Below are 15,815 nucleotides of genomic sequence, written 5' to 3' on the forward strand. Positions count from 1 at the left end.
AGGACTCTGGGTTAATCTGGAGAATCTGCCATTGATAATCTTTTTCTCTTGGTTTGATATTAGTGCTATTACAAAGAGGTCAGAATGGCTGGGAGAGGGAGGATAAGATGGCAAATGTGAGCCCAGAGCAATTTTTTGGTTACTACAAAGGTAACCAAAGATTCCCAGTTGATAGCGCTTTTTGTGAGCTAGTTTATATAGGTAGATACTTTTAAAATAAATGATTACAGGATCAGGGGACAAAAGTAGAGCCATTGGGTTGACACAACTGTCTACGCCAGGCATTGGAATTAATTTAGAAAAAAGCCAGCAGCTTGCATTTAACATCTTGAAAACGCTTATGCAATGTCTTCCCCCAACCACAAAGGAAAAATATAACCACAGGACAAATTACTCTTTGAATATTTGATGAGATATGAGTAGCCACAACAATAACACTTGTGCTAAGATTAACGTTTGAGTAGCTTTAAAGTATTTTTAGTTCTTTTAATCTGAAATTGTTTAGACTATCTTCAGAGAAACTTCTCAACTGTTTTCTTACCGGAAATAGTTGAAAAGCTTTATAAGGCCAAGGTTACCCAGCCAGTTTGATTTATATCTTCTTTGAGAGAGACAGAGTGAGAGAAGAAACGAAGTAACAGCAAACATTTGTCAAGCAAAGGGCTGAGAGCTTTGCAGAGAAATAACAGATACATCTGACTATAGAGATTGTCCACCTTCATTTCTAGAAATCAGGTTTGCTTGGTGTACCTTGGAGAAGTAGGTGCTTTCAAATGGTCCTCCCACAAGTCTTAGCAGCTAACCAAGGCCAATGATTCTCAGTCAACTAACCCAAGGAGTTCTTTAAAGTTAACCAGGACGTCTCCACAACATCTCATACAAAGTCCTGTAACAATAAGCCACAGAAATCTAATAAAATAAAATGCACTAAATTAAATGTAAGACCAATAGCAGCCCTTGAGTTTTTTTTTTTTTTTTTTTTTTTTTTTTTTTTTTTGAGACGGAGTCTTGCTCTGTGCCCCAGGCTGCAGTGCAGTGGCGCGATCTCGGCTCACTGCAAGCTCCGCCCCCCCGGGTTCACGCCATTCTCCTGCCTCAGCCTCCCGAGTAGCTGGGACTACAGGCGCCCGCCACCTCGCCCGGCTAATTTTCTTGTATTTTTAGTAGAGACGGGGTTTCACCGTGTTAGCCAGGATGGTCTCGATCTCCTGACCTCATGATCCGCCCGCCTCGGCCTCCCAAAGTGCTGGGATTACAGGCTTGAGCCACCGCGCCCGGCCGAGCCCTTGAGTTTTATAACAGGAATTAAATAACCAAAAAAGAGGGGAAAGTGTATGCAGAACAGTCAGTTTAGAAATTAATATTTCTGAAGGACTGAGGATTCTACAAAGACAAAGCCAAAGTTTTCATGGAAGAGGCGGCACAACTATTTTACATAAAATCAGCTGGAACCTTTCTAAGGCAAGAAGTAAAATCAGAGGCAGCGGTCTCCCAGCCCTTGTTTTCTTTCAAGCAAAGCAAGCAGTGATAGGTTGTTCCCGTGGGCAACTTTGGCTAGAATTAGTGTCCTACTAGGAGAGTCCATGCCTATTCAAAATGGCAATGAGCTCCTGCCTGCGTTATGATTACTGCCCTCCTGATTTTTCCTACCAGACTAATGACAGACTGCCCCACTGAGAAGGGTCTAGCGGAGCACAGGTCACCAGCTGGGTAACATTCAGAAAGTTAGTCTTCCTATGCTCATTTTCCCGGGCTGTTACAGAAGAAGACTGGAAGAGGTAATTTGCAAGGTTCTTCCCAGCTCTGAAGTTGTGTGTCAAAGGTAGGGGCGATGGATGCACACAGAAGAGGAAGTGTTTCTGACCTGGTATGACCCTCTCCTGCCCAGCATCGTGACAGGAATCAGTGCTATGATTTTTAGGTGGGAAAGCACAGAATCCCCTAAAAACATGGGATTTCATGGTGGCTTGGCAAGTGACTTGAGCCAGACTCTCACAGTAGAATGACTTCCCGTTGTGCCTGAAAGCCCCTTCAAAGTGACCCAAAGGACAGGTAAAGACATTTATTTAGGAAGTAGAAGATGCAAGTCACAGTGGAGAAGGTTATAACAGCATTGGGTACATTCTACCAGCGCATCAGTGAAGTGTGGCTCATCCCAGGCACAAACCACATCACAACCTACTCAGGATTGTGCTGGATGATTTTGCAATTGTTTGTTAAAACAACAAACCAACGTGATTCCCACACTTGCCCTTGTCTTTTACTGTTAGCAACAGTCTAGTCCTGACAGGTGTGCCAAACCCACAGCCAAGGATATCTTGAAGACTCCAACTTCCTACACCTTCATGCATCTTAAATTAGGAGGAGGAGGTGGATGGGGTTACATCTGCCAATTTTTAAAATTTTTAAGTTTTTGGTCCCAATTCAGAGACTTTGTAGGTATGGAGATAACCCAGCAGGAAGTCATGTTGCTTCACATTTGCTAGGGTAATGGTTGGCTTTAAAGTAAGGAGAATGAGAGAGATCGTGAAGCTTGTGATGGGCCCATTTTCCTGACTTTATAATAAATTTTAGTACAATCACAGGGAAGTCTGAAATTTTAAAAGAAAGCTGACTGGATCCTCCTCAGTTGGATTGTGGCTGCATCTTGCAAGCCCTCCCCTCGGGGAGCACACAGTGAGGCAGGTTCTTTGCCGTAAATTGTGAAATAGCGGCCTGGCGACTGCAGGCCGGGGACTCACTAAAGCATACTTAGAAAGAGCGGGGACAGAGAGTTGAAGGAGGAGTTTGCAGAGCGGCAGAGTGGCACGTGCAAGCCCACAGGTGGAAATTTCTCCCGTGACTCAATCCCCCGCCTTAATTCACTTCTCTGCGACCTATCTCCATCTCTGTAAGATGGAAAGACATTAAAAGCACCGCCTCCACCTCCCCAACTTTGAGAAGTAACTTGTCTTGCGGGGAACTTTACTGGAGGAAGGGTGGGGTGTGCAGCCCTGCCTGGAGAGGGCCCCAAAGCGCCAACCCACTGCAGAGACAGAAGGCCGCGTACCAAGGAGGCCGGCTAGCAGCGGACTCGGGCGAACCCACCCTCGCGATCTGTCAAGTCTGTCCCCAGGGGAGGTCCCCCTTTCGGGAGGAAGCTTTTAAGGGGATTATCAAAATCACCCTAGCTCTTCACTCCTTCCTTAGAGCCGGAGGGCGGTGAGGACCCGCGGAGTCATCTATCTTGCCCCCGTCGCAGGCAGGGATCCAGGGGGCGTTGCTGCAAGGGGTCCCCCGGGGCGCGGGAGGCGCCGGACGCCAGGGTCTGCTGTCAGCCCGCAACAGCGCTCCGTCCGGGGAGGGAGGCCCGGGTCGGGGGCAGCCGTAAGCCCCCGCTCAGCCTGCTGCCGCCGGGGACTTGCGCGGCTGTGGCACCGCGGGAGGGGGCGGCCAGGGGCTGGGGCTGCCCGGCGGCGCCGCGACCGCCTTCCTTTGCTGCGTCCCGCCGGCCCCCAGCCTCGCTCACCGCTGCCGCTTCTCCCCGCCCAGCAGCGCGCAAGGACCATGTCGGCGGAGACCGCGACCGGCCCCACGGAGGACCAGGTGGAGATCCTGGAGTACAACTTCAACAAGGTCGACAAACACCCGGATTCCACCACGCTGTGCCTCATCGCGGCCGAGGCCGGCCTTTCCGAGGAGGAGACCCAGGTGCGTCCCCACACGCGCCCAGCGCGCCCCGACCCCTGCCCGAGCTGAGCCGTCTCGCGGCTGGGCTGTCCTGGTCGTCCGTGCCTCCCGCTGGGCTACCCTCCCCACGATCTCCCATCGCTTCTGCCTGCATCCGGGGACCCAGACCCTGCATGGCTCCCGCCGCCGCCTCCCCGCTTCCACGTTCCCATGGGCGCCCAGTCTCCCCGCCACCCCCATCCAGCCGTGGTTCCCCGGGAGCTGCGTAGAAACCCCGTGGTCACCAGTCCTTGCCTTTCCACTCTCCCCGGCAGCCCGGGATACACGCTTTCTCCCTCTGCGAGTTGGGAGCAGCGTCTCTCGCCTGTCCCTGTTTCGCCTTCCCGGCTCTGTCCGCTCTGGTCTGTCTGCGAAACCTTCGGGAAGATCTATTCTAGGCGGGAATGTCAGAGCTGGAAGGCTCCCCAGAGACCAGCTAGCCATAAATTCAGTCCTCCGTTTGGCGAACCAGGAGGCTGAGGCCGGGAGGGAGGGCGCTGTCAGGATGGCAGGAGCCGTGAAGCTTGCTCTCTCCATCACATCACACTGCAGCGTCCCCCGAGCTGCAGAACTCACACTGCACGGAGCCAGGGAGATGTGGTTCCGATTTTTTTAAAAATTCCCCAGCTCTAAGGTTTAGAGGATTTTCGGGGCGTTTTATAAGACGGTAGATAGCTGACCTTTCAGCTGACAGGAGCGGCAGCCAATGTCCCCCTAAGTGCATTCATTGACTTATCTATTTTTTAAATGCTCCTATATCATCCTGAAAAATGCCAGGTAAAGAATGCAACACTACCTGTGGTTGTTCACCACAGGTGTAATGTTGGAGCCTTTAGCTGACTTTTAAAATCCTGTCTAAACTCCAACTTCTCTTTTCCCTTTGGTCATGGAAAGACAATCCTTTAAGCATGATAGACTACTTGGAACCGATCTAGCATCTCTCCTGTGGGTCCCCAAAGCACTTCACACTTCTAACCTCAACTCTAAAGCAGAGACGTTCTTATTTTTCCTATTTTATATACCAGAGCATCAGGCACTTGTCCTGTCACCATGAGCCATGCTCAGTTGAGGTTTAGAAGCTTGTAATGGATCCAGTAGATCCTAGGACCAAGACCCTGGACCTCAAGTCCAAAATTATTTTTACTAATTAAGCCAGAGGCACTCTTTGGAGAGCTTGTCCATAGACGATCCTGTCATTTACAGGTCAAATAGAAAGGCAAACATATTTATTTTTAGCAAATGGAACAGCTGTCTGACCAACGAAAACCAGAACTTAATGGAAGGTGATTTACTGTAACCCAAGTCTAACAGCTCATGTTTCTTGGTATCTCCTGAGAAGGCAGCCTGCTGAAATTTTATCATTTGAAATCCCACGCTATGCTTAGAAAAGAGGAGTGATCATGGAGACAACTTATCTTTTAAAAACAAGGCTGTGAAATATTGTGGGCACAGCACCAACAAGAGGTCCAACCCCTTCTCGGCCTCTGATTGTGCCTGGCGAGTTGCCATCAGTCACCTTACCTATAAAGCAGCATAATTACACATTGACCTTTGTAATGGCTAATACTTGCCAGGCATTTTTCCAGGCACTGTCCAAGTAGTAAATCATTTATTTGTCACAACACTACTGTGAGGGTAGATACTATTAGCCCACTTGTCCGGATAAGGCAACTGAGGCACAGAAAGATTAAATATACTTGCCCAAGACAGCAGCTAGAAGGCAGCAGGACCAGGATTTGAACCCTGGAAGCCCAGACTCTTAACTACCATGCTATGCTGTCTCCACAGAGGAGGCATGGAAATCACTAGACAAGCAGGAAGAAAGAACTGAAAACTCACTTGGTGCTATCTTTCCCCTGCATTAGGCAACAGTCCTCCCAGGCTATATTCAGCCTTTCCTCAAGATTCACATGATATTAGAAAATTGAAATAAAATCTGGTTAGGGGTAGGAAGAAGAAAAGGGCACCTGCTTTTTTTCTGTGACTGAGGTCAGCCAATTCAGACCTCTGCATAGCAGGTTCCTCTGCACCTCGCAGGCAGTCCTCCCATTTCCCCCCCTCTGCCATTCTCAAATAAACAAGTGGTAGACCCAGCCCCAAAATGAGTAGATGTGGGGTGAGTCAGCCTCTTAGCAGGGCCCCTGGCTTCCTCTTCCTGCCACAGGACCGACACCTTCTTCCTCCCTACGGTGACCACAGCTTGGCTTGCCCCTCTGTCTTCCTGCCTTGACCTGCAGGGAAGCATCTGGAACCCCAGAGCTTAGAGACAGGCAGCACTTAGCAAGCTCAGAGAAAGAGATTTCCCAGGAACCACAGGCTGCCTGCTTGCCTTTACTGGATTGGGTCTCATCTTTCAATTTCCCATTCTTTCCCCTCTCACCCCACTACCCCCATGGGCACTGGTGAATGAGAATGATTTCTTCTTTCATCTTCTCAAACAACATTTATATTTTTAAAGAGTATCTTCTATGAAAAAGGAAGTGTCTGGCAGGGCACAGTAGCTCACACCTATAATCCCAGCACTTTGAGAGGCTGAGGCAGGAAGATTGCTTGAGGCTAGGAGTTTCAGACCAGCCTGGGCAACATGAAAAGATGCTGCCCATCTCCACCAAAAAAAAATAAATAGAAAATAAAAAAATCAGCCAGGTGTGCTGGTGTGTGCCTGTAATCCCAGTTACTCTGGAGGCTAAGGCAAGAGAATCCCTTGAGCCCAGGAGTTCAAGGCTGCAGTGAACTATGATCATGCCACTGTACTACCTAGCCTGGGTGACAGAAGGAGAACCTGTCTCAAAATAAATAAGTAAATAAAAATAAAAATATTAAATATTTAAAAATATTACAAAAAGGAAGTGTCTTCTGGAGACGTATGCCCAATGACGAACTTTCAGTCATTAAAATTATTTTTGTTTATAGCAGGTCTCATAAGGACCCTTTAAATAACTCCATGGAGGCCAGGGCCTGCTGGGTCTACATATAAGTAGTGTCTGATATTGATACTTCCCCTGTTTTGTTTTCTTTCTTTCTTTCTCTTTCTTTCTTTCTTTCTTTCTTTCTTTCTTTCTTTCTTTCTTTCTTTCTTTTCTTTTCTTTCTTTCTTTCTTTTTCTTTCTTTTTCTTTCTTTTTTCTATTTTTGGAGACAGTGTCTCACTCTGTCATTCAGGCTGGAGTACAGTAGCACTCCCATGGCTCACCTCAGTCTTGGCTTCCCAGCCTCAGGCATTCCTTCTACCTCAGCCTCCAAAGTAGCTGGGACTATGGGCATGTACTACCACCACATGTGGCTAATTTTTAAGCTAATTTTTAAATTTTTTGCAGAGATGGGGGTCTCACTATGTTGCCTGAGCTGGTTTCAAACTCTTGGGCTCAAGTAATCCTCTTGCCTTAGTCTCCCAAAGTGCTGGGATTGCAAGCGTGAGCCATCGCACCCAGTCTCCCCGTCTCTGTTCTTACTAGTGTTGCTGCTTTCCATGGGAAAGGGTCACCAAAGCCAAACTAACATTTGTTTCATATGCCTAAGTCCTCAACCCACCCCAACACCACCCACCTCCAGAAATGGAATCATATTCTTAACTTTCCTAGAACAAGCAATACTTCAGTACAAGAAAAATAAGCCTGAGCTGCCCAGTGCTCTTGCAAGATTGTTACCAGAACTGATTCACAGGGCTGATACTTGGGCAGGGACAAGAGGGACTAAGAAGTTGAAACATTCTCTGTCTTGGGAGATTTGCTGACCTCTTTATAACTGTCCCACTTCAGGACAAAATTCTCTGTGGGGGTGGAGGTGGCACCCATAAGAACTCAAAGTAAAGTGAAGGGCGCTGTAATTGAAATAACTTTCTAAGTTGCATTTACTGGGATGTTAGAATGGGTTTTTCTCATAACGGTAATCTAAATATCTCCTAGATTTACATTACATGAAAACTTACAGAATCCCAGCCTTATGTCTTTTATTTTGAAGTCAGTGTTAGAAGAGGCTGGGAAAGCTCCTTCCTTAGCCCCCTGGGAGGTTGGGATGATCTGGTGTTTTCTATTATCACACACTCTCTCTCTCACTCTCTCTCTCTCTCTCTCTCTCTCTCTCTCTCTCTCTCTCTCTCCAATTCAAGCACAATGTAACTGGAATTGGTTCTTAGGGAGGTCTCCAAGTATTTTTATCTCCTCTAGATGTCCTGAGCTTGTTCCCAGAACCCAGTGGTTTTAGTCACTGGATGTTTTATCAGTGGAATAAAGACCTCTAAAGGTCTCTTTCTGAAAAGAATGAAATGTTAGTTGCTAGAGAAAAGGACAGGAACAATGTTTCTTTGCCCCAGCCCCTTCCCATCACAGTGTCTAATTATCATCTGTTTACTCAGAGTAAATAAATCTCCATCAATGGGCAAGGGTAATGAGGGCATTCATTTATAAGCAAGCAAGGGATGAATGTCTTTCCCAGTGGATGACTGAAACAAAGAAGAGAAGGATAAAGCCAGGTGGAAAATTAGCACTGATGTGAGTGAGATTGATAAGACACAACTCTAAAGGGAAAAAAGCAAGCAAGGTATTTAATGATTTCTGTTGGATTGCAACTGGTTTTGCCAAATTATTTTATATATACTTGATTTAAAATATGCGTCTTCAAAAAATCATTGAGCTTTTCTTGAACCTCCTCCCATCCCCCAATGTTAGGGCTCAATTTGTTAAGCATTTGGGTACCAACTCACAAAACCACAAATGTCCCTGCTGAAGTTATTTTCAGTAAAGGTCCATCAATATTCTGCTTCATTACATAGTGTAAAGATGTGGGTGGCTCTTTTAAATGAGACCAGCTCAACCATTTTGTCTTAAATGAAATCTGATAGAAAGTGAGATTTTCCTCCTCCAGATTTTAATTAGTCAGTCTTTACAATGCTGCCATTTATTCAGCTCTAGTAACTGGAAATCCTATTTAATCAGACCTTGTATCCTTGAAACCCCCCACAGTGCTACCTCATTAATGAAACTGGAACCTTGCTGCTCTCATACCAGAATCCAGAGTTAACTAAACACATGTACACAGGTTACAGAAGAAAATGGGCCCACTCTTAGCAGTATAATTTCAATTGAAGCTGCCAAAGTTGCATGAGTTCTCTCTTCTCATGAAGGGTAGTGATCCCTAGGAGCAAAATATGGCACCCAGAAAGTAGCCCCCAAAGAGAAGTCTTTCCCCATGATAGTCTGCTGTCCTTGTCTTTAGATTACTTTTCTCTACTGCCACCCCAGTGTAAAGGTATGTAAGATCTTGACAACTGTGTGAGGCAGTTCAGTGTGTAAACTCTGCTGTACAGGTGGGTGAGGTGTAGGTGTATTCCCATGCTGTTCAGCCACCTTAGCATTGATGTGGAGCCCAAAACAGTCCTGCAGAGCCTTACCCCCATTCAAGTTCAACAGCCTCTCCTCTAGGCCTTGCTCCTTCTCCCGCTGTGGTTCTCACATTTTCTTCTGATCTTGGGCTTATACTGAATTCCCTTTCAGCTTCCTAGAGCCTATCCTGTTCATTCTGAGTATCTGGATAGGCATCAGCCCATGCTATGTGGGGAGCCCTCTAGAGCTTTCCCACCATCCCGATATCTCCATCAGCACATCCCAGATCTGGCATCTCACAGCTGTGCTCTTTCTGCTTTCTTCCTGTTTCTCGTCCCCTTACCCCTAGAACAGGTGAATTATAGAAATACCAGAAGGGACAGTAGAAACACCCTAAGCTTACCTTTTAATTTACAGATGACTGGTGCTCTATTTAGGGACTTCCTCAAGTTCTCATAACCAATTAGTTACTCTAGAGCTTCCTGTTGGCAGAGCCCAGGACTGCAGAGCCCTGGGGGGTCACCTACCACACAGCCTGCCTACACACCAGTGACACACAAATATCATCCTTCTCAATGTACTCCATGACATGTGAATGGTTGGGAAGCACAGGAGAACAGAGCTTGGGGGAGGTGCTGACTTCCCATAGAGCTCTCTCCTCATCCTTTCCAATGTAGGTCAATGCTTGCTCATCTGTTTCCTCACTAGTCTCTCTTCAAAGTTGTTTTGCTTTCTTTTTTTTATTCCCAGTTTCCTCTTGACCAACCTGGTCCAGACCCTGGCCCTATCCCCAGCATGGTTCTCCTGTTCTTCTCTTTGGGGAACTCTGTACCACCCCAGTTAGCAAGATAAACGCAGCCAGTGACTTCTCAAGAGTATACCACACTGCCTTACAACATATAGGCATGTTCTAGGCCTCATATGATGCCATGTCTAGAAACATCCTATCTGGGGCCTTCTGTACATCCGTGGTCACTTCCGTAAGGTGTGAATATTTGGGTCATATGGAGCTGAGAGATTCTGAGCAAAGTGGTAGACCCACTTTAGCTTCTCTCACTGCTCAGTGGCCCTGGAGCAGGATAGATTGGGCTGGCCTACTCCAGGCATCCGCAAGGAGTGCTCTGAGGTTGTGCAGTGCTCAGTTAACTATTAATCTTATTCAACAAATTCTTACTAACTTCTACCAATGAGGAAGGCCTTTGGTGAGCTGAGCATACATTGATGAAATATAGCAGCCATAGAGATCTATCTGGGGCATTAAGGATATGCTTTAACTTCTTTTATTTATTCAGCAAATATTGATTAATTTCTAACTCTTAAACCTTTGTACTAGGGGCTAAGGATGCAGTGGTGATAGGATGAATACAGTCTCTGCTTTCATGGAGCTTACATTCTAGAAGGGAATGTAGATTAAAAATAAGTAAATACACAAGTAAATCATGACAGATGCTAAAAGTTCTGTGAAAGTAACAAAATACTAAATTGGGAAGTGAGGAGATGCGTGGGAAACCCACTTTAGACAGAGTGATCAGGGAAGACTTCATTGAGAAGGTCCTGTTTAAGCTGAGATGTGAGGATGACAGGGAGATCATCAGATAAAGAATAAAGAGAGAACATTCTAAACATAATATAGCACGTGCAGAGGTCCTGAGGCAGGAAAGGTGTCACGGTGAGAGCCATCCCTATGGACACGTCCCCTGATTCTCTCCTTTCCACTTGTGCCACAGAGGCTACCTTTTAGAAAGGGAACAGGCATTTCAGTTTTTCTGTGTGTGACAAATATTTTTGCTCATTTCTCTCTTCCAGAAATGGTTTAAGCAGCGCCTGGCGAAGTGGCGGCGCTCAGAAGGCCTGCCCTCAGAGTGCAGATCCGTCACAGACTAAGGAGATGGCAGGCACTGACAGCTTCACTCCATGAAGGCCATCTGCTGTTTCTCTCCTCTGCTTAACCAAGCTGTTGTGGTTTTTCAGCATAGTGTTGTATGTTCCGTTGCTAGCTGTCCTGCTATTTAACACAGTGTTGTATTTTTTTCTAAATGTACATAGTTAGAAAAGAAAATAACAATAGGAAGCTACACGTATCTTCTGTGTAAAGCAGTGGCTTCACTGGAAAAATGGTGTGATTTGCATTTCCCTTTGAGTCATGATGACAGATGGTGTGAAAACCATCTAAGTTTGCTTTTGACCATCACCTCCCGGTAACAATTTGCTTTCATAATCCATTTAGCAATCCAGGCCTCTGTTGAAAAGATAATATGAGGGAGAAGGGAACACATTTCCTTCTGCACTTACTTCCCTAAGTCACTTTCCTTATGTTTCATCTAATACAATGATGGTTGAGTTAAAATACAGAAGGGGTGTTTGAGTATTCAGATTTCATAAAACACTTCCTTGGAATATAGCTGCATTAACTTGGAAAGAAGCCTGTTAGGCTAGAAGACAGAAACTCCAACTGGCAAAAAAGCAAGGATCTAAGAAAAAAAACCACCAAAGGTCTTGAATTTACTGTATTTAAATGCATTGGTTAAGTTTATTTTGCTAAATAAAGTGAACTACTTTTTGTCTCTAAAATGATATTCTAAATAAAACCTTAACTTTTTGTTGAAGATGCACTGAGTGAGTTCTCTGCAGGTTTTCAACCAAATAAGAAACATATCAAAGAGAAACAAAGTGGCTCCTATATGGTATGGGCTGACTGACCAGAAGAGCTGCCATTTTCTAAATTCTTGCTACTCAAAGTGTGGTCCAAGACCAGCCTCATCAGCATTAGCTTTAAGCTGGTGAAAAATGCAGAATCTCAAACCCCATTCCAGACCCAGTGAATCAGAACCTTCATTTTTAACAAGGCTCTCAAGTGGTTTATATGCACATGGAAGTTGGAGCAGCACTGTTCTAACAAACTCTACAGTCAATTCGCATCCATTTACTATCATAGCACACTAGATGTCTGCTATGGCCTGAATGTGTCCTGTCCCCCCGCCCACCCCCATCCCCCACCCCTGACAAAATTCATATGTTGAAACTTAATCCCTAAGGTGATGATATTAGGAGGTGAGGCTTTTGGGAGCTGACTAGGTTATGAGGGCCCCACCCTCATGAATGGGATTACTGCCTTATAAAAGAGGCCTGAGCAAGCTTGTTTGCCATTCTGTCATGTGAGGATACATAGAAGGCACCTGGGAGGAATGGACCCTCACCGGATTGAGGGTTCACCATGGTCTGCTGGTGTCTTGATCTTGGAGTTCCCAGCCTCCAGAACTGCGAGCAGTAAATGTATGTTGTTTACAAATTGCCCAGTCTAAGATATTTTGTTATAGCAGCCAAACAGACTAAGACACCATTTTAACAGTCTATCAGTTAAGATTCTGTTTGATTGCATGGAAGAGTAACTTGATTACAATGGATTAAGCAAATAGGCTTGTTTCTTTGTTCTCTTTTTTTTTCTTTCTTTCTTTCTTTCTTTTTTTTTTTTGAGACAGAGTCTCACTGTGTTGCCCAGGCTAGAGTACAGTGGTATGATCTTGGCTCACTGCAACCTCTGCCTCTCAGGTTCAAGCGATTCTCCTGACTTAGCCTGCTAAGTAGCTGGGCTTACAGGTATGCACCACCACACCCAGTTAATTTTTGTATTTTTAGTACAGATGGGCTTTTGCCATGTTGGCCAGGCTGGTCTCAAACTCCTGGCCTCAAGTGATCCACCCGCCTCAGCCTCTCAAAGTGCTGGAATTACAGGTGTGAGCCACTACACCCAGCCGTTTCTTTGTTTTCTTGATTGTTTTTACATAAGACATTAGCAGGTAGGTAATCCAGGGCTGTTAGAGTAGCTCCCTAATGTTGTCAAGGAGCTGGGGTCATTCCATCTTCCCATTTTACTATCTTTAGTACACAGCTTTTGTATTCATGGATACCTGTACACTGCATCTGCATTTCAAACAAAATGAAAAGAAAGAGGGAGGGAAAGCATAGGGCAAATGCCAGCTAAGACTTTCCTCTCTAAGAAGATTTCCTGGAAGCCCCCACCTAGCAACTTCCACCTACATCACATTGGTCAAAGTGGGTCACATGGCCACTCCTAGCTGCAAGGGAGTCTGGGAATTGGGGCATTTGTAAATGAGCATAGTACTGCCTTGAGCAAAATTAGGGTTCTGTTGGTAAGGAAGAGGGAAAGATGGATATTGGAAAGGCTGCTAACTACATCTGCTAATCCAGCCTGGAGTGACACTGGTATACACTTCTGAACTTACCTCCAGTTCAGGAACAGTCTTTCCGGTTCTCTAAAATTAAGAACCCTAAAGTGGAAACACTAACAATTATTTATTTAGAATACAGATGTTTACAAGATCCTATTAAACATCCCTGGGCGAGCTTCCTCTTCCTGTATCTTAAAACATTTCTTCTGAAAACAAATACATAGTGCACCAGGGTCTGAGCAAAACAGCCTCATATCTAGCAACCTCTCCTGCAACCTAAGTAGTGGTGAACTGAATTGTGGACAAAGCAGACTGAGTATGGTGATTAGTCCATGTCAGGCAATGAGAGGAATACTAAACCAGGTCTAAGATCCAGGTCAGAAGTCTTTCCAACACACCAGAGACATGATTCAAGAACAATCCAGAGCAACAGCCAGGTGTAGTGGCTCACGCTTGTAATCCTAGCACTTTGGGAGGCTGAGGCAAGCAGATCACTTGAGCCCAGGAGTTCAAGGCCAGCCTGGACAACATGGTGAAACCCCATCTCCATTAAAAATACAAAAATTAGTGGAGAGTGGTGGCATGTGCCTGTAGTCCAACTACACGTGAGGCTGAGGTGGGAGGATTGCTTGAGCCTGGGAGGCAGAGGCTGCAGCGAGCTGAGATCATGCTGCTGCACTCCAGCCTGGATGACAGATTGAGACCCTGTAAAAAAAAAAAAAAAAAAAGAAAAAAAAGAACAAGCCAGGACAAAACCAGCTGGGCAGAGAGTGTGCCTTTAGCTTGGACCCAGAAGCCCCATTTATGGTAAAAGGATCAGTTCCTCTGCCCAGTAGTCTAGAGTCCTTGAATGGCATGTGATGGGAGGGAATGAGGGTTCAGTGTACTTTTAAATGCAAATATGTTACCAGTATAATCTCCTTGAGTTTGCTTTTTCAACTGTGAAACAGGGATAGCAATATTCTACTAAATTTTTAAAAAGTACTTTGTAAATAATCATAATAATTGCTACTGCTACCAAGTACTAACAGACAGGGTAAGGTTTACTTTGATGCCTGAGATAAGCCTTCACAAGAATGCAGAGCTCTAAGTTTTATTGTCAGGAGTCTCTTTTGGATACCTAGGGTCATATACCAAAACAATAATGACCACCCTAGACTGAGAAAAATTGCACAGTGCCCTCTCTCTCCACCTTGTATCCTAGCTGTGCAGTTGCAGACACTGTTGGTTAGCTGGACCCATCATCATACCCAAGCCCCTTCTCTGTAGTCACGTTTCTTTCATGAGACTGTAAGGGCTGGAAACACTAAATCCTCTCTTTTACATTCTCCCTTGAGGCTGTGTGGTCATGTGACACAGTCTATCCAATGAGGATCAGGCTGAAGGCTGGAGGTCAAAAAGCCTTTGGGGAAGGCTTTTGCATTTCTTGATAAAAGGGACTTAAGCAGCAGGTTCTGTTCTTTACTCCTTTCTTGCCTTGTACCATTTTCACTTGTTCATTGTAGAAACAGAAATAAGCAAAAAAAGAAAAGAAAGAAATGATAAAACCAACAAAACTCATAAAAATTACACATGATAGGGCTCCAAAAATTAGGGAGAGGGAAACCCCTGCCTAATGAAATTAATAAATGTTTAAAACACTGTAAAAAATTACCCATGATCCCACTACATAGAGGTAACATCTTACTAATCTTAATATTATGCTATATTGTATTGGGGGAAGTCATGTTTTCTATGCATAAATACACATGCAACAGGGAGAAGAAACTTAATTCAGAAGCTAGCAGCAGACTGAACTATTGTTCTGAGAGGATGGAAGGATGCTTGCTAAGGAAAAAATTGGTTGTCTTGTTCAGGAAAACATCCTTTTTTTTTTTTTTGAGATGAAGTTTTGCTCTTGTTGCCCAGACAGGAGTGTAATGGCTCAATCTCGGCTCACTGCAACCTCCACCTCCCGGGTTTATGCAATTCTCCTGCCTCAGCCTCCCCAGTAGCTGGGATTATAGGCGCATGCCACCACACCCGGCTAATTTTTGTATTTTTAGTAGAGAAGGGGTTTCACAGTGTTGGCCAGGCTGATCTTGAGCTTCTGACCTCAGGTGACCTGTCCATCTCAGCCTCCCAAAGTGCTGGGATTATAGGCATGAGCCACCACGCCCAGCCTAGGAAAACATCTTAATAGTTTTGGGGGCTGTGAAATACAGGTCTAGAAGAAGAGGAAAAAAGAACTCAGTGGCTGTGCACAATAAAATAGCATTTGTCCCATGGAGATTCAGGTAAGATGACGTTTAGGATCCTTGGGCACTTGGAGAAAGGAGAGGTGGAGGAGAACGATTTGGTAAGGGAGGGCAGGCACAATGTCAGCTGACCCAGAAGAGCACCAGTGAGAGGCTGGTGGACTGGGCTTAGGAACTTTGAAATATCAAATGTTCTGTTTTCAATGACTAGCTATACAGTGCTGTGCTTGTTGTTGCTGTGCTGTAACTGTTTTTTGCTGTCCTCAACCTTCCTGACAGCTCTGTCTCACAAAATGGCCTTATACTGGTGACGCTTTAGGGAGTGGGGAAGGACCTGTTTGAGCCAAGCTTGCAGCAGGC

General features: G+C 45.4%; 1 protein-coding gene across 14 annotated transcripts in view; it reads left to right on the top strand.

The window, feature by feature from the left end:
- HOPX (HOP homeobox) overlaps positions 1-11,634 on the top strand; it is a 34,459-nt gene extending 22,825 nt beyond the window's left edge. For 2 of the 14 annotated variants that reach the window (XM_002804108.4, XM_001084303.5), the window contains 2 exons: positions 3,532-3,690; positions 10,835-11,634. In XM_002804108.4, the coding sequence (XP_002804154.1) occupies positions 3,547-3,690; positions 10,835-10,912 (222 nt within the window). In that variant the 5' untranslated portion in view covers positions 3,532-3,546 and the 3' untranslated portion in view covers positions 10,913-11,634. Of the gene's footprint in view, positions 1-2,717; positions 2,824-3,011; positions 3,367-3,531; positions 3,691-10,834 lie in introns of those variants that run through there. The other 12 variants (XM_028848557.2, XM_015138629.3, XM_078003529.1 and 9 more) reach the window with 11 other exon arrangements.
- The last annotated feature ends 4,181 nt before the right edge of the window (positions 11,635-15,815 follow it).

Source organism: Macaca mulatta, chromosome 5 (genome assembly GCF_049350105.2).
Source record: "Macaca mulatta isolate MMU2019108-1 chromosome 5, T2T-MMU8v2.0, whole genome shotgun sequence".
NCBI lineage: Eukaryota > Metazoa > Chordata > Mammalia > Primates > Cercopithecidae > Macaca > Macaca mulatta.